At 33.2% G+C, this 18,287-nt stretch overlaps 1 protein-coding gene across 3 annotated transcripts; it reads left to right on the top strand.

Moving 5' to 3' along the window:
* Positions 1–3,799: 3,799 nt before the first annotated feature.
* LOC125188828 (villin-3-like) lies at positions 3,800–12,930 on the top strand. 3 transcript variants are annotated; one of them, XR_007170783.2, is made up of 24 exons: positions 3,800–3,958; positions 6,064–6,168; positions 6,359–6,458; positions 6,599–6,667; positions 6,749–6,985; positions 7,121–7,298; positions 7,427–7,559; positions 8,086–8,245; positions 8,322–8,472; positions 8,550–8,650; positions 8,745–8,903; positions 9,100–9,168; positions 9,250–9,318; positions 9,416–9,553; positions 9,982–10,110; positions 10,514–10,661; positions 10,778–10,788; positions 10,878–11,018; positions 11,093–11,218; positions 11,394–11,459; positions 11,638–11,902; positions 11,996–12,225; positions 12,299–12,480; positions 12,639–12,930. XR_007170783.2 is itself a non-coding variant. In XM_048085888.2 (23 exons), exons 2-23 carry the CDS (start codon positions 6,113–6,115, stop codon positions 12,410–12,412), a joined length of 2,850 nt encoding a protein of 949 aa, XP_047941845.1. In that variant the 5' UTR covers positions 3,800–3,958; positions 6,073–6,112; the 3' UTR covers positions 12,413–12,930. The 3 variants fall into 3 exon arrangements, 2 of the variants coding, with proteins under 2 accessions (XP_047941845.1, XP_047941844.1); XM_048085888.2 differs by having other exon boundaries at positions 6,073–6,168; positions 12,299–12,930; XM_048085887.2 differs by having other exon boundaries at positions 12,299–12,930.
* The last annotated feature ends 5,357 nt before the right edge of the window (positions 12,931–18,287 follow it).

Below are 18,287 nucleotides of genomic sequence, written 5' to 3'. Positions count from 1 at the left end.
GGAATTTTTTCATTGATGGGAAATAACGAACTCGGGGTAAAGTTCGTCATATTATTTGCCAATTTTAAAGTTCGTAGGAAAAACCAAACTTTTTTAAAATTCCATAAAATTAGGTGCCACTATCCCTAAATGAAACGTGACCGATCGAATAGAAAATTGTAGCAAATATTTTTTGTTAATGTATGTAGTAATGCGTATGACACAAGCCCTAAACGTTCAACCTATAATTGTTTACATTTATTCCATAATTTGGTAATATGATTAGACATGACTCATAACAATTATAATATATAGTTTGACATAAGATATTTTACGTTTATCACGTAATTAAAATTTATTGTTTAATCAATTGTACAAAATTATGAAAATATTATTATCAAAAGCAAATGCACGAGTGAAACAAGTATATCATATACTCCATATAATTAAGTTTGTATATTTTGTGAATAGTATTGTTAGTCAAAATAAGTGTCAATGTTCCTATACTGAAGGTAGCATAAGATTTATCAACATCGTTGCAGTAAGTTCTTTTTTATAGACTACTTTTTCAATGACTTCAAATTATATTCTATAACAAAATGCCTAGATACATTTGACATCTAGCAACAAAAATTTATAAGTTGAAAGTTGAGAAATTTTCAGAAAATAATAATTAGTGTGGTCAAAAGAAAGCATAATTTGCTGTTTATTTGTTGTTGGTTTGCACTGGAAATATCGCTTTCAGCCGGCCAAGCCAACCGAAATTCTCTGCAATTTTAATGTATTATATTTTTTAGAAAGATGATATTAGATTAATTAAAAAATGAGAAGGTTAAGAATTGAGAATTGGGTTTAATTATGAACTATTTTCATTTCTATTTGAGAAAATTTGATCCCTTCAGTACTTCAATCATTTTCTTATCTTTCTTACTTTTCTAATTGTAGAGTATAACTTTTTAAAAGTTAATATTTTTAAGGGATAGAGGGAGTAAAAAATATCAACCTCCTGATATTGGTTTCATTGCTATTTTGTCCTATATTCCACATTAACTAGTCAAAAGTTCTAAACCAAATCAAATGATCCCCATTTTATATAAACTAGAAAATTAAAATTAAGATGAATTTGCGTTATCATAAAGGGAAATAATTTGTGGTCGGAATTCATGAAATTATTTAAGTGAAAAAAAATACTCCAATCGAGGATGATTGATTAAGTATGGCATAGCAGAAATTGAGGATGATCAAGCATATTTTTTTCAACTCCAAAATATCAATCCAATCGTGGTACTACTGTTGTGATAGATGGAACATATCCCATATGGCCATATGCCTCCCTAAGGACCCGATGGCATGTTTCCTCTAGTGGTTGGTCACCCCTCTCCAAACTGCTGATAACCAGGTGTTGGATCACTATGTTTTATATCATAGCTTGGTAGATCTAGAACATACGAAATAATTCCAAAGGTTTTAGCCGGACTGTGAGACCGAAAAGAAAGACTTTTTTGGCATCTTACGGAGTGGAATAGAAGTGGGTGTCCAAACCTACTCCGGAACGGAGCTGTCAAGCGATCAAGGCTTCTGTTCGTGATTTGATGCTGCATGTGTTTCTTAGGCTTTGTTGTTGGCTCTTCTTTTATCTTTTGTTTGGTTAAGATTGTGTTAGATTGTTATTTTTTCTGTTTTGGTTGTTCGCGGTGTAGCTTTTGACCGCTTGTCTCGAATCTTTGCTCGCCTAAATTTTTTTTTGAAGAAAATAGCGAACCAATAAACTGAACCGTAAACCACTTTCTTATTAAGTGGAAGTGAAAATGACTTCCACCAAAAAAAAAATTTAAAAAAACATTATAATCTTTAGCATGTTAAAATTATGAGTCCATTTCTTGGAAAAATATTTTAATAAAATATTTAGTAATTGCAAAACCTTAACGGTATCAATCATTGATGTAGGTGTCCCGTCAAACATTAGAAAAAGATGAGTATAAATTTTGCTTAAAGATAAATATTAAGTGAAAATAATATAACAGGTAAGGTGTAGCTTTTATACATATAAACTTTTTTAAAAGGCTAGCTAGAAAGACAGATGTCTTCGATGAAAATATACTCATTCATGGTTCATGTACTCAGCAATAAATTTACATATTTAATAATCGTTTCACAAAAATTGGTAAAAGAAAAAAAATGCATGTAAATACACGTCAACTATACATTTTCTTAAAAGAAACTAATACTAATATTTTATACAAATAATAAATATATATAGTAATTTATAAGAACGTGTGAAATACGTAATCATATATACATTTTTCTGAATAATATATTAATTTATGTTTCTAAATATACTATCAATATTAATTTGTATTTCTAAATATACCACCAATACTTCAAAATCGTCTTTATTGGTGTTCCAAATAAATTTGAGGACGCAAATAGATGCATCTTAACAAGCAAAAAATTAAGTTAATTTATCTTCGATTTATCAACGCTTTCTTTTGCATTCTAAATTATTGTTATTTTTAAAAAAATTCAAAGCAAGTAATTGCGCCTTGATTTTTGTTTCTTAAAGATTATTTTTCTTTTTAGTGTTTCATATATATTTGAGATATCTGATTTATAATTTAAAAAGAAAATTGCATCACGATAGAGTAATTTTGACCAACTAAGAAAATCAATATAGAAATATATTTTGTGTTAAGGTAATATCGCTATTGCTACCACATTATGAATGCGAATTAGCCAAAAATGATTATTTTGGTATGCCTTGTTGAATTTTTTCTCCAAAATCAACCCTAACTCTTCACTTGTGATCGACGCACTACAGTTGCAATGTTAATCCTAATTTTCCCTAATCACATTTTCTAATATTTTACAAAAATCACAATACCAGAAACCATTTTTCGTCAATCGTTTTATACTGAAAATTGACATCACCATGGAGTAAAATATATGGTTCAAAAAGCATGTTTCACATGAATTTAATAAAAGTATCAATTGATAAATATAACTACTTAAAAAATGAGGAAGTAATAATTTTTTATACAATTAATATTAATCTAAATAGTTAACACGGCTAGTCGCCATTAATCATTCGCTGCCTTTATCATTCACAATTCCCTCTCTCTCTATATATAATACTACTATATTTTTGGCATATGATATATCTGACCAACATATATTGGTATGATAGGAAATACTTTCTGAAAAATAATTGAGCTACATCTCTGCAGCAAATCACAAAAGCCCCATAACTTAAAAGTTGAGAAATTAAACTTTGATTGATAGAAATTAGAGTTATTAGCCCCTATATCACGCAGTTTTTTTCAAACATTACTAGTTTTTCTTAACAAACTTCAAAGATAGTGCATAATATCATGAACTTAGATTAAAATTTGTGAACAGTTGGATTAAATTCAATTTAAGACTTGTCTATGGGATACTATTAAATTAATGACATGAGTACCAATTTATGCCCCAATCAATTAAAAATCAAAGCGATAAATCATAAATAAGAGTCTAAACACCATAAATTGAAGCTCGCGTTATGAAAATGTCACTCAATCATCCACATCATCAATTGAATGTAACTCAATCGTCAACATCCTATAATTTAAGCTGAAATCCGCATCTATTTATATTATACAGTATTAAAAAACGTATTATTTCGAAACCGGAAAAAAGAAAAAAAAAACGTATTATTTCAGAAAGTTAGGTGATTTATCCGATGCTAATAACTCTAAAATTTATAAAGAATAGTGAATTATTGAGTTCTTTTTTTTAATCTTAAAATAAATTTCTCCTAACTATGTCTCCGAGTCTTTCTATTTCTCAACTTTTTCCCAATTGCCAGCTCTTCTGCTTCATCTCTATAAACCTCTCTCTTTTTTCATACAATCTCTCTCTCTCTCTCAAAATTCCGGCTACTAATATTTCGTGAATACGAACTGAACTGAAGTGTGATAGAATTTGAAGATCTCTCTCAAAGGTTTGCGCTTTGCTGATTGAATTAAGATCCATTTTATTGCATTTCTGCATGCTTTATTCAACTGTTTGTTAACTTTTCCTATGTGATTGGCTCTGTGCTTGTGTTGATCTGAGGTTTAAGGGATGTTTGTGGGATGGATTTTGCTAATTCTTGCTCATCGTTTATTCGTTACTCTAATTACAAATATGATATGAGAATATTTACTTTTGAAGATTTCCAGCTGTTGCTGGTTATATTACTTGAAATTCAATTATTTGGAAAACTGAAATAATTTGTTATGATCTCTCAATTTTAAGATGGAATGTGATAGGAGAGTGGTCTTACGTTTGAATTTGGAAGTTTGAGATTTTCTGTGTCAAATTGAAATTTCAGTGAATTGTCAATGCTGTTGATCAACGATTGGCATTGTTGTAGACTTGTAGGTAGAAAACCTCTGATATTGTTGCCTTTTACTTTGGGTAGGTTATTTTGTTCGATCTAAAGAGAAATTCCACTTTAAAATGTTGCAATTTTATTGTTGAGAATTGGGACACCTGAAAATGATTAAGTTTCCTGGTTTTCCCTTCTGACTCTATCTAACTATACATGTCTATGAGCCTGTGTTCAATGTTGTCAATGGGATATGGGGCGGTCGACCTCAGGGAATATGGCAGGTCGGCATGGTGGGATAAGGCGGTCGTTAAATAAATATTATTCATATATATGTGAAATATGAAATATGAAATATAAAATGCAAATATTTAGAAAATAATAAAAAATATAATATCTCAAATCTTAGAACAGTATTTAAAGCATAGTCATAAACAATTATATAAGTATCATGTCTAAATTACTGGCGGCTGGGCGGCAGTGCTGGACATGGGCAGGAGGTGGTGCCAGGCCGGTGGTGGGCGCAGCGCAAGGAGATTGGAGATAGGGTAGAGAGCGAGAAAGAGTGAGTTATTTTTTTTTTACCAATAGGTTTGAGATTTTAAACTTAAAACTCTCTTTATAATTAAGAGAGGGGTATGTGGGGTCATGTTATTTGGTAGAGAGAGAGAAAGAGTGAGTTATGTTATTTGGTAAACGGGGTGGGTTATGGGTTCATGGGCTAAAAAATGAAAATGAGCTCCACAAAGGCCATGGGGCCCATGGCTGCCACACCAAAAACTGCCATAATCCACCATGGCGATGGTGTTTTTCTTAAAATCAGCCATGTTATTGCCTATTGGGCCATGACCGCCATTTAACAACATTGACTGTGTTTAAGCAAGTTTTAGCCAGGGGCAGTATTATTATGTATGTCATAATGAAGCAGGACATTAGGATACACCAGCCTATAGCAAATGCAGATTACACTCTGGTTAAAGTGGACTTTCTGCCTCATAAGTTGAATGACTGTTGTAATCAGAATGACATGTAGCCATTTTGTGCCTGCCGTGTGGATTTTGGCATTTCCTTCTGCGTTTTTAAGGTGGTAATATGTGAACATGCTTTGAGTGAATTCTATGCTAGAAATCAAATAGTACTATAAATTCCACATAGATTTATCATAACTCTCCTATGTCAAATGTTTAGTGCATGGATATAAAATCATGCATTGATACTTTTTGCACCCGAACATGTATGGCTATAGTCCACTTAATATACTACTAGATACTGACTGCTAGATGAGAGGTCTTGACCATCCAACCTCCTCCAGAGGCCAAAAATTATTGATTTGAGTGGTACTGATTGGCCAGTTTCTGGAAATTTTATTTTTCTGGAATCCATTTTCTATTATATAATATGGTCATTAGCTGGGCTACAAGGAATAGGCAGTTTATATCCTGGAGAATTCCTTCCTTCCTGATCTTGTGTGCCATTGTTTGGAAAAACTGGTCTTCCATTTATCATTACTCAAACCAGCATAGCAGACAGCATAGCAGACTGCTGTTTTTCTCTTTTCTTGTTCTTAAAAGGGATAGTGGATTTCATATTGCTTGCTTTATGTAAATATTCGTTTTATACTCTTCTTTATCTTTTGAATGATCGCAGAGCTATGATAGGAGAACTTAGATTTTTACACAGCACAGTTTTGCATTCATCCTAATCTCTTTCTTTCTGGTGACTGCATTCATCATTAGGGCTTGAAGATATTGGCCCCTGTTTTGAAATTCAGAAGGATATCATACAATGTCTAGCTCAGCAAAAGCTCTGGAGCCTGCGTTTCAAGGAGCGGGTCAGAGAGTGTATCCTTAATTATGGAAGCTGACTTGATTGCCTGACCTTATTGTTTAGTACTCAGTAATTTATAGTAACATGTTCGGCTTGAATGTATTATGTAAATCTGTAATTGAAAAATTCCACTTATTAGCCATTTCACACTTCAGTTCGTTTAGTTTGATTTTTGTATTGTTTGTTAAACTTAATACCATACAGAGGGACTGAGATTTGGAGGATCGAGAACTTTCAACCAGTTCCTTTGCCAAAGTCTGACTATGGTAAATTCTGCTGCGGAGATTCATATATTATTCTTGAGGTGTGCTTGTCTGTTCCCTAAGTCTTATTGACAAGATAACTTCCTTAAATCTTGTGGAATCACTATTTTTTTTTTATCAAGTAAAGCAAGAAGTAATCTATGTTTTGGATTAACCATATATCATATGCTTCTCTGTGCAGACTAGTGCCGGGAAGGGAGGTTCTTATCTTTATGACATTCACTTTTGGCTTGGAAAGGACACTAGCCAGGTATTGATCTTGTTCACGTTTGTATTCATAGTATACCATCTTGTTATCTGCATTGGAACTCAAGTTTTTGCAATGACTTAGGATGAAGCTGGGACTGCAGCTATCAAAACTATTGAACTTGATGCTGTTCTTGGTGGGCGTGCTGTGCAGTACAGAGAACTACAAGGACATGAGTCTGACAAATTCTTGTCTTACTTTAAACCATGCATCGTACCGCTAGAAGGTGGTGTTGCCACTGGATTTAGGAAAACGGAAGAAGAAGAGTTTAAAACGCGGTTATACATTTGTAGAGGAAAAAGAGTTGTTAGACTGAAGGAGGTAGGATTGGAGCATTCTAGTACCACAACATTATAGCAAATGACTAATTTTCCATGTCATGAGCATCAATATATTGAAGTATCTCATAGCATATTTTTCATATAGAAAATCAACTTGTTTTTTGGTCAATTGCAGGTCCCGTTTTCACGGTCCTCACTAAACCACGATGATGTTTTTATTCTTGATACCAAGGACAAGATATATCAATTCAATGGTGCAAACTCTAATATTCAAGAAAGGGCCAAGGCATTAGAAGTAATTCAGTTTTTAAAGGATAAGTATCATGAGGGAACATGTGATGTTGCAATTGTTGGTGAGTGCAGTCATAGACTCATAGTGTCTAGCATTTTCTGTTTCCTGTTCATCTATGTGTAACTCTGTTATCTCTATGCGGTTTTACCTTCAGTTATTTTCTAAAAGCATGCCAATGTCTTAACGTAGATGATGGGAAATTGCAAGCTGAGACATCTTCTGGTGAATTCTGGGTACTCTTTGGTGGGTTTGCTCCAATTGGTAAAAAGGTTGCGACTGAAGATGATGTCATACCAGAGAAGACCCCTGCCAAGCTTTTTAGGTAATTGGGTTTGAGTTTTTATTTTCTACATATTTGAGTAAGCATTGTTGGCTGCATATAAATTACACAAGTGTAAAGCTGGTTGGTTATTTAACTTTTGAGAATGGATAGAAGGTTATGGAGGAGGAAAGTTATGTAATGCACAACACCTGATGCGAAGGAGAAAATCCAAATATTTGTACTAAATGGCAGTGTGGAATCTATATACTTATGCATTCAACACATGGTTCTCTTTTGAGGTCGTAATGTTGACATGTTGTATATAGATGTTGAGCTTAAAAAACTACTTTCTTACTGACAATTTATCAGTATCAATTTTTACATTGGAGGTTCACATCACATGGCACATAGACCTAATGCAATCATAACCATCAAACTTTTCTCAGGTTTCCCACTTTTCATGCGTTTCAAGCTTTAAAGTGTTTTAAGGGTCATTACTTCTACATTTTATTTTACTCTTGTGTATGATTATCAACTCCTGTAAGTAAAGGTTCATTACTTCTGTCTTTCATTTGCCCCTTGACAGTATTGTTGATGGTCAAGTTAAGAGCGTAGATGGTGAACTTTCCAAGTCACTTTTGGAAAATAACAAATGCTATATGCTGGATTGTGGTTCTGATGTATTTGTTTGGGTCGGTCGGGTTACTCAAGTTGATGACAGGAAAGCCGCCATTCAAGCTGCAGAGGTAGAGGAACAAAATCTCACCTTCACATGTTGGTATTGCTACTAGCAGTTGTAAACTCATGCAAATGACGTTTCAGGATTTTGTGGCCAGCCAAAATAGGCCAAAGTCAACCCATTTAACTCGGCTAATTCAAGGTCATGAAACTCATTCATTCAAGTCCAACTTTGATTCCTGGCCATCAGGATCAGCTGCTCCCGTTGCTGAGGAGGGAAGGGGAAAAGTAGCAGGTATATACCAGTCTGAAGGTTCAGGGACATGTTGCTGCAAAATTCCTTCAAATTATTTAACTTTTGATGTTATGTAGCTTTACTGAAGCAGCAAGGTGGTGTCATGAAGGGAGCTAGTAAAAGTGGTCCTGTAACTGAGGAAATTCCTCCTTTGCTTGAAGGAGGTGGAAAGAAAGAGGTTTAACTTCTGCTATATATTTATGGTTGCTCCTCTGGTTGGCTTAGTTGTTTGTTTGTAACATGGAAATGTGTGTAATTTATTGTACATTCAGGTTTGGTGCATCAATGGCAGTGCCAAAACTCCTGTCCCTAGTGAAGATATTGGTAAATTTTACAGTGGAGATTGCTATATTGTGCTGTACACATACCATTCTCATGAAAGAAAAGATGACTACTACCTGTGTTGTTGGATTGGAAAAGACAGCATCGAGGTATAATAAATTGCCATTATAGCGTGAAAGTAGTGCAAATGATTTTAGATGCGAAAAACATAAATTTATTAATTTGAGGTGGAAGAAAATTTCACTGTGGTAGCTATGTTATGATACGGATTAGTTTAGGACTTATGTCAGTGTTTGATACGTTGGCTTAGAAAACTGAGCTAACAAGTGGGTACCAAAATTTCAGGAGAACCAAAAGATGGCTGCTAAACTATCCAACACAGTATATAACTCACTGAAAGGGAGGCCAGTGCTGGTAATGATAGACCTCATCTTTGTGATATTAAGCAAATAGATACAGGAAATAAGCTATAAAGTATAAACATGCATTGTACAGGGTATGATATATCAAGGGAAAGAGCCGCCCCAGTTTGTTGCAATCTTTCAGCCGATGGTGGTCTTAAAGGTGAGTAATACATGGAAGGAAAGACGAGTTAATAGTAAATGCAAGAAAAACATAATATGTTGATCATTCTCCCCACATTCTCAAATTGTTTTGTTAGGGTGGAGTGAGTTCGGGTTACAAGAATTATATAGCCGACAAAGGCTTAAATGATGAAACATACACTTCTGATGGTGTGGCTCTAATCCGCATATCTGGGACTTCTCCGCATAACAACAAGGCTGCTCAAGTTGAAGCTGTGAGATTTCTTGTTTGACCTTATTTTATTTTTGTCTGATTTCTCTGTACTTAAAACTTGGATCATTCATTACTCTACAAATTCTTCAACATGTCCACTTATGCTTATCTTAGATCATTCTACATCATTAGTTGGTTCATGCTCTTGTTTCTGGACACTTTAACTGAGCTTCCATGCTGCTAACATGAACTTAAACCTCTTGCACGTGTTAGGTAAGAAGAAAGATAGGATACTGATTCCTGGACTTGAGAAAGTTAGAAGTTAAAACTGCAATTAATATCTTATCTTAAGGGTCTTATGTAAACAGAGTTCAGATAATCACTGGCTTCAGTTTCATGTCAAAATTGTGAAGAGTTGATGAGCTGTCCTGTGTGTTTATCCCACTTGTCTGTACTGATTCAGCTTTTTATCAATTTTTATCTTCCTAGGCTGCAACATCGTTAAACTCAAATGAATGTTTTCTGCTGCAATCTGGATCTTCAATTTTCTGCTGGCAAGGTAATCAATGCACCTTTGAACAGCAGCAATGGGCAGCCAAAATTGCTGAATTTCTGAAGGTTAGCACTTTTGCACAGTAAACTTCAAGATCTCAGTATCTTGATTAAATTTTTTTTCATATCTGTAATGTATCATATGTCTGCTCGGTTTCTGAGACAATGTGGCAGAAATATAAATGATGTTCATACTGTTCTTTTACTATGCATTTCTACATGATGTGATTACATTTTCTTAGAAATTAGCTTCTCGTAGCATCTCTCTATTAGAATCAAATGAACACTAATATGTGCATCTTAAAGTTAATTTGGCTCAACTATTTGGCATTATAATTTTGAAAGATCCCTTTTCTGTTGCATCTCAAAGTTGAGACTTCTAGTTGCTTATGGATACTTTACTAGTATATTATATAGTGTCGACTGCCTTTCAATTTGACATTATGAACTATGATGTTCATGAACTCAGCCGGGATCAACTATTAAACTCACCAAAGAAGGAACTGAAAGCTCATCCTTTTGGTTTCCTCTTGGAGGAAAACAAAGCTACACCAGCAAGAAGATTACATCTGATGTTGTCAGGGATCCCCACTTATTTGGATTCTCCTTCAATAAAGGTAGCGATTTTGTTAGTGATACTACTTTGTGACATGCTGCCACATGTACTTAACGATTTATGGCTAGTTCTAACCTTTTTCCACTTTGATGCACATGCTGCCACATGTACTCGCAGGGAAGTTTGAGGTACACTGGATGTAAATTAGTTCAGAAGTTTGTTTTTTGCTGTTGATACACCACAAGCATGTATTCTAACATGACATATAATTATTTAGGTGGAAGAAATATACAACTTCTCGCAAGATGACCTTTTAACTGAAGATATATTGATACTTGACACAAATGCTGAAGTGTTTGTCTGGGTTGGTCAATCAGTTGACTCTAAAGAGAAGCAAAATGCTTTTGAAATTGGCCAGGTAGTAGAATGCCTTACTGTTGAGTTACTATTGTAATTCTGTTTGTGCTCCATTGACCGGTGAAGCTTATGCAGAAATATATTCAACTGGCCGCTTCCTTGGAGGGGTTGCCCCCAAAGGTTCCATTATACAAAGTGACAGAGGGAAATGAACCAAGCTTCTTCACCTCCTATTTTTCGTGGGACCCTGCTAAAGCTAGTGTATGACATAGATATTCATCTCTGGAGTGTTACATGATATCCTGCGTTCTTTATTTTTTTGCAAACCAATTTTGAGACATGATCATTGGAGTTGGCATATGTGCATTTCTGTTACAATGAGTGGCTGACTAGATTGTGATGGTTTTAACTAAGCTTTCTTTCTCTTTGAAAACAGGCACATGGAAATTCATTCCAAAAGAAGATCATGCTACTCTTTGGGGGTGGTGGTCATGCTGCGGAGGTAATCCCGAATAATGTACTGTTATGTGCATGAATGCTGATTTCAACCCTATAAAAATTTGCTTGTTTAATGGAGTATATCTATTTCTATGCATGCTAGCTATTGTTACTTTATTGGTGGATTAACAGGATTTTGATTGAACTACAAATTGACTTGGTTCAGTTTATCTGCTAAACAGGAGAGGTCCAATAGTCCTAATAATGGGGGACCGACTCAAAGAGCTTCTGCTCTAGCTGCTTTGAACTCTGCCTTTACTTCAACTTCATCTCCAAAGGCTACTTCTGCCCCTCGTTCAGGGGGGAAAAGTGCGGCCTCACAGAGAGCAGCTGCTGTGGCTGCTCTATCAAATGTTCTGACTGCTGAAAAGAAAGGCCCAACAGACGTCTCTCCTTCCCGACCAAGTAGACCAAGTAGAAGTCCACCACGAGAAGCTCGCCCTTCTGGTATCGTAGATGTCCTTTCGTGCAACATGCTCTCTTTCCCAGTCAAGCTAAAGTTGTATAGCTAATGCTTAGAAAATTTACTTTCTGCTCCAGGGAAGAGTGAAGATCCTAATGAGACTGAAGAATCAAAAGAGGACGTGCAAGTCAAGGAAAACGAGACAGTTGCGACCGAACCAGAAACCAATGGGGAGGACTTGGGATCAAAGCCAGAGTCTACGCAGGAAGAGAATGGCTCTGAAAGTGGCCAGAGTACATTCAGCTATGACCAATTGAAGGCCAAATCCAAAAATCCCGTGACGGGGATTGATTTTAAACGAAGAGAGGTTTGTTCTTGAACAGACATTTATACCTCATATCCACAGGCGCTGATTCTTTCTTCCAAACCATGATTTTCAGGCTTATCTTTCGGATGAGGAATTTGTGTCAGTAATGGGAATGGCGAAAGATGCTTTCTACAAGCTGCCCAAGTGGAAGCAGGACATGAACAAAAAGAAAGTTGATCTCTTCTAGAAAAGATAGATGGAAAGAACCGGTCTCACATTCAAGAAATGGATTCTTGCTCTGCTTCCAATCTTTTGGTTTGTCTCTCTCTACTCCTGTCATGATGTCTGAATCTGGACACACCATCTATATTTTTCGTGTTCTGCCTTACAAATTCATCAAGAGTCTTTTCGTATTTGGGTTTGGTTGGGTATGTAGAGTGTCTGCGCTGAAGAGTGATATCTTTTTTTTCCAGTTTCGTCTTCAATATACATGTCATGACTCCGTTTGTAGCCTGAAAAATCGGAGGCAGATTTCAATTCTTTGATTTTGGTTGGTATGTGGTCAGAGTTCTTCATCCCCTTCATCCTTTTAATCATATATTTTTTTTGAGTTAGAAGGGTGTATATGTATTTCATTTTGTACATGCTTAAGGAATGTAGATGAAGTTATATGAAATATTGTATTTGATGTTATGAACTCTCCCTTTTTATGAATTCGAGTGAGAGATATTGGTTTTGATCATTAGATATATATTTTGGCACTTATATTTCTTTTGTAGCAGAATCTTATTAAAACTTAAAGTGGGTTCGTTCTTTTTTGCTAGCCTTTTTTATCATTTTAATTTTCTTGCAGAATAAGTTGTCTCATATCATGCCAAAGTGCAATTATCTGATCTAATTTTATATGGCAAGGTCGGTAATTTGTTTTGGATATTATAGATTGGGCAGTGATAAACATAGGTAAATTGCACATACATAATTAAAAATTTTCGAGCATTAAGAATTTGTTTATTAAGTCGAATTATTATAAAATAAATCACATACGGAGTACTAGTATTCTACGATAATCTATGAAAACATTAAAATTTTAAATTAAATATCTATATATTTAAACAAATTGATACTTTTATTGAATATTGTATTATTATTTTGAATCTAAGTTCGAAATAATGTGAAAATTTTATAAAATTATCACATCATTTCCTCTTTATTGCTATAAAATAACATAACTAATAACAAAATTAAATTGTACTAATTTAGTTCAATTTAATTTTTTTTAATTCTGATTTATTACTATTTTCATTCATTTATACTCCATTGGTTCCATTAAAAATCAAGTTTTTTTTTTATTTCTTTTACTTTATTCTCTTCTCATTAACTCGCAAATAATCCTATATAAAATTATAAAATCTCGTGCCGAAATCCAAATATTTTATTTCTAATGAAATAGAGTGAGTATCATTTTAATTTTCTTGCGGAATAAGTTCTCATATCATGCCAAAATGCAATCATCTGTTCTAATTTTATATATTTAAGCATGACAATTATTAACCTTAAATCACGACAAAAATGAGGAACCCCAGCAATCAGCATCATTATTTGGTCGTATATTTTAGTTATGGTCCACAAATATTACTTGTTTGTTTGCAAAATTTCAATAGAAACTGATGTGGTCTTTGTTTTGTCGCAATTTAATAGTGTATGTGTGATTTTTTTAAGTTAAAATAAAGAAAGTAAGTATATCCACACTAATCATAATTTCATATGATTAAGATTGACGTCATCGTAATTATTCTCTGTTTATAAATTGTATATGTCGTTATCACTAATCGGTAATGTGCTTGACCAAGATCGACAATATATATATGCAGAATAACTTAGTTAGAAATTTATTTAAATATTTTAATTATACTTATACAATTGGAAAATTTCGATTTCTCAACTTGGGTAATTAATTCGGCTGAATTTATATTTTAAAAATAATATGAATAAATTAAAATTTGAAAACTCTTAATTTGAAGAATTAAAAGAAGATTTTGGTATCCATTTCTATAAGTGGACTAACACTTTCTGGATTAGCTTAGACCCACTCAAATAATCGATGATTGTCTAGTCTTGATTTGAAATTGGAAGAGCCATAATAAATATTGAAAGAGATAAGAGTTAAAATAAAATTAGATATATATTGATCATGTGCAGTCTAATTAAATGAGCAATGAATTCAAATAGTTGGCAATGGTGTGGAATAATATCTCCTCCAAGCACTATATATGTTAGTATTTCACAATATCATTTCTTCAATGATTGATTGCATATACATATGGATGCATGGAATAATAGGTGGCAGTGAAATAGAAATGTAAGTAACAAATAAAAAAAAACATAAAAGATCAAAACAAAATTATAAATATTTCAGGCATAAAAGAATTTCGTGTATGTTTGTTTTTATTGGTAAGTTGGTAGTAGTTACAATACATGCCTCGTCCCACTGAAGATAAGAGCACTCCCAATGGGTCGGCGTTAAATCCGGCAAAAAATCGCCGGATTATCGCCGGGCGTTGGGGAGAATTCCGCGATAATTCGGCGTTAATTCTACCGAATTAACGCCAACTCCCGAAAATTCGCCGGATTATCGCCGACCACTGTGGGCGATAATCCGGCGATAAAAATAGTTTTTTTTTTTTTTAATTTCCCCCCCTATAAATTTAAAATTTAATAATTAATTTAAAATAAATAATTTCCCCCCTATTTTTTTTTAATTTTCGTCGTTGTAATTTTTTACTCGTGTTTAATACAATGAACTTTATTACTATTATTTGTCTTGTCTTATAAATTAGCTAGCTTTATTATATACAAAAATAAAACAATTAAATTAGTAATGATGTAAAAATGAAATGTTGAGTTTGGGAGAAATAAGGGAGAAACCATTGGAGCAGTTGGCTAAAAGTTGGCTAAAAACTGGGGATAAATTTTGGTGCTGATGTGGCAGGAGTTAGGGAGAAATAAGGGAGTTTTTAGCCGGACCATTGGGAGTGCTCTAACAACTTTTCTTTTCGATTTGTCCCAATTAAAATGACTCGTTATTAAAACTGGAAACATCTTTATTTTTACTTTATTCTATTTTTATTAATACTATACTTTCTCCACTTAACACAAAAAATTAAAGCTGCATAAAAGTCTCGTGCTATCCTAGGAAGGTGTCATCTTTCTTGGGATGGAGGGAGCAGTACAATGAATTTCGTTTTCTTATTTACTCTATTCGGTTAATACTTTATAAATTGATTTCTCATGTATATAAACGTCGTGCTAATTATTCTCCACATGATGCATGGAATTGCACAAATCAGCACGATTTGATTTGTTACTCTAAAAAACATTAGTACTTAATATAATATCAGTATTTAGAAAAACACAATAACTTGCATAAGATTATGTTTTACATTACATGTGAAGAAGTGTGAATCGAATTATATACAATAAAAAAAATAAAAAATTAATGATTCCATATCTCGAAAATTCATTGCTAGAATATGCAATATACGGTTTGGGAAATGAGATACGTTCGTCCATGTATTATTGGTTTGTCATTATGCAATCTTACATAATAAGGAATTAAATATGCAAGATTCTTACGACACAAATAATTTGCGTACATGTGTGTGTATATACGTGTGTATTTGCAGCTTGACCAGCACTGAATTCATGTGGATGATCGATGTAGGTCCATCATACATTTATTTATATTATATTGTTTCTGTATTTGTCGATATCAAATGCGATTTAATTATTAATTATTATCACGTCATTTTTTCATGGACTATGCACACAGATATGTAAATCTTTTTAAGCCAAATTATAATATATATATCTAGATTTTAGATTGTGTTTATACTTTAAAACTAGCCTTAAATATAACAAATTTTGGTTTTAATTAAATTTCAAACGGTATGGGTGTATGTATCTACCGTGGACGAATAGTTTAAAGCAAAATTTTGAAAGAGGTACATTTAAATAGTACTGTAGCTTTTGAATCTAGAATTCGACCAAAATTCATATTTTTAGAGATGAATATTTTCTTAACACATAATATTATTATATGACATATTTTTTTGTGGGTGTAAATTGTGACATGTGCTTGCACGAACAAGTATTTGTGTTTTACTACATGAGAGGGAGGAGGGATAGGTGCTTAGGGTGTGTTTTTTTCTCCATTTTTTTTTGTCAATGCTTATAATGGGAAACTTTTTTATGCTTGTTTCCACCCAATGACATAATAGCTTCTTCTATAAAATCCACTTTAAAAACAATTGGATTCCAAGTTTGAAAAAGTTGTCCCCCACAGTGTGTGAAGATATATGCAGTCAAATTTCCCATGTTCTAATTTGTAATAAATCAAGAATATAATCTGGAAATAATATGCAGGCCAAGTGTAATTCATTGATGTTGTCGGTGGCGATTTTTGTGGATTGTGATGGAAGTGCAATCATCATGCCATCATGCCAAAACCTTCCAAACCACACGCTTTCACATTTTCAACTTATACTATTTATTACTCCACATTTTATTTTATTTATTTTCTGTGTAAATAATTCAGTCGCTCCCAAAAATATAGTAACTGACATTCTATTGGATACAAATATACTCCTGTTGACTATTGTTACTTTGCGTGTGTTAATTTGTGGAGTAGAAAATTTAAATCAAACTACTCAAGAAATAATTTTGTACTATAAAGTTTTATTTATTTTGTACTTCCTCCCTTCGCTGAAAAATATAATGTGTACAATATATACAAACCACACACCAAGCAAATTTTGATTTTTCTGGACAAGATAGGCATTTAAACCGATTATTAAACGACAGGACAGATAGTATAAACATATACAGACTGGGGTGCACTATGGTGCCACCATAGATAGGATAATACCATACCACCAATATAGTCCGTTAGATCTCATTTATGGATGCCTAGGATTTTCGTGAACAGAACACAGGTTGCAGTATGTTGTATTAGATATTGCAGTCGTGGTAAACTGCAATATTGTTGTGGTAAGACTGCAATTTTCAATGAATAACACTGCAATCTGGTAACGTAAAATTAGAAATTTCCTATTTTATCCCTCCGTATTTTTACACGTGACATCATGGTGTTACAATAAAGAGGGTTGTCATCTTAGTACATCCCTATACTAACTCATATAGTACTTGGAATTAGTTATTATATTCAATGAAAAATAATCCTTTACTTTATTTGTTTGGTTAATTACATGTAAATTTCAAAATAGGAGATCCGAAAAACGATGCTTGGTTACCAGTCTTGAACGGAATTAGGAATAAAATTTTTGTGGACTCAAGATCCGAAATTATTGCTAAAAAAATGCAACGCGTCATTTAGAAATACATACAAACAATACATTGGATATAGCATTAATTAATGATAGTATTAGGGTGATTTGTTTCTCATTATAAAAGTCATGTACCATAGCATGGCCAGGTGGAAATTAAACTCAATCAACATATCAACCTATAAACAAAATAACTAAGAATATCTCCGACCATTATATGAAATTCAAATTTACTTTTGTATAAATGTCATAGTAATTTCACTCCATCATTTACACTAAATTCAAACATAAAAGAATACTTTTTATCCACTATTTTTTTTATTCACAAAATTTTAAAATATGATTTAGATTTGTTTTAGTGTAAACCTAAAGATAAGTATTCCTCCCTCCATTCTAGATAATTCGTCTCACTTTGATTGGACACGAGTTTTAAGAAATGTAATGAAAAGTGAATTGAAAAAATTAGTGAGATGTGAGTCCTGCTTTTATATATTAGTTTTATACTAATAAAATGTGAGTAGAAATGAGTTAGTGGAATATGGGGTCCACTACTAAAAATGGTAAAAGTGAAATGAACAAATTATATGAGACGGACCGAAATGGAAAAATGGGACAAATTATCTGGGACGGAGGAGTATATTTTACTAAAAAAACCCAAAATGAGATTGATTTTAGAGTATCATTGGTCATTGGATATAATTGTCTATTGCATTTTGGGTTTTAATGTACCATTGGAATAAATTAATATCACATTTGGGATTAATTAATTAATCAGCAGAA

This window comes from Salvia hispanica, chromosome 5 (assembly GCF_029641045.1).
Source record: "Salvia hispanica isolate PSC_SH4W2 chromosome 5, Shi_PSC_v1, whole genome shotgun sequence".
NCBI lineage: Eukaryota > Viridiplantae > Streptophyta > Magnoliopsida > Lamiales > Lamiaceae > Salvia > Salvia hispanica.
This window is presented reverse-complemented; position numbering and strand designations above follow the sequence as displayed.

What these genes read in the sequence shown, in the direction of transcription:
- LOC125188828 (XM_048085888.2), top strand. Translation starts at nt 6,113, where the DNA reads ATGTCTAGCTCAGCAAAAGCTCTGGAGCCTGCGTTTCAAGGAGCGGGT. An exon ending in ACCCCTGCCAAGCTTTTTAG is followed by an intron (nt 7,560 to 8,085) that starts GTAATTGGGTTT and finishes GCCCCTTGACAG; the next exon opens with TATTGTTGATGGTCAAGTTA. An exon ending in GGGAAGGGGAAAAGTAGCAG is followed by an intron (nt 8,473 to 8,549) that starts GTATATACCAGT and finishes GATGTTATGTAG; the next exon opens with CTTTACTGAAGCAGCAAGGT.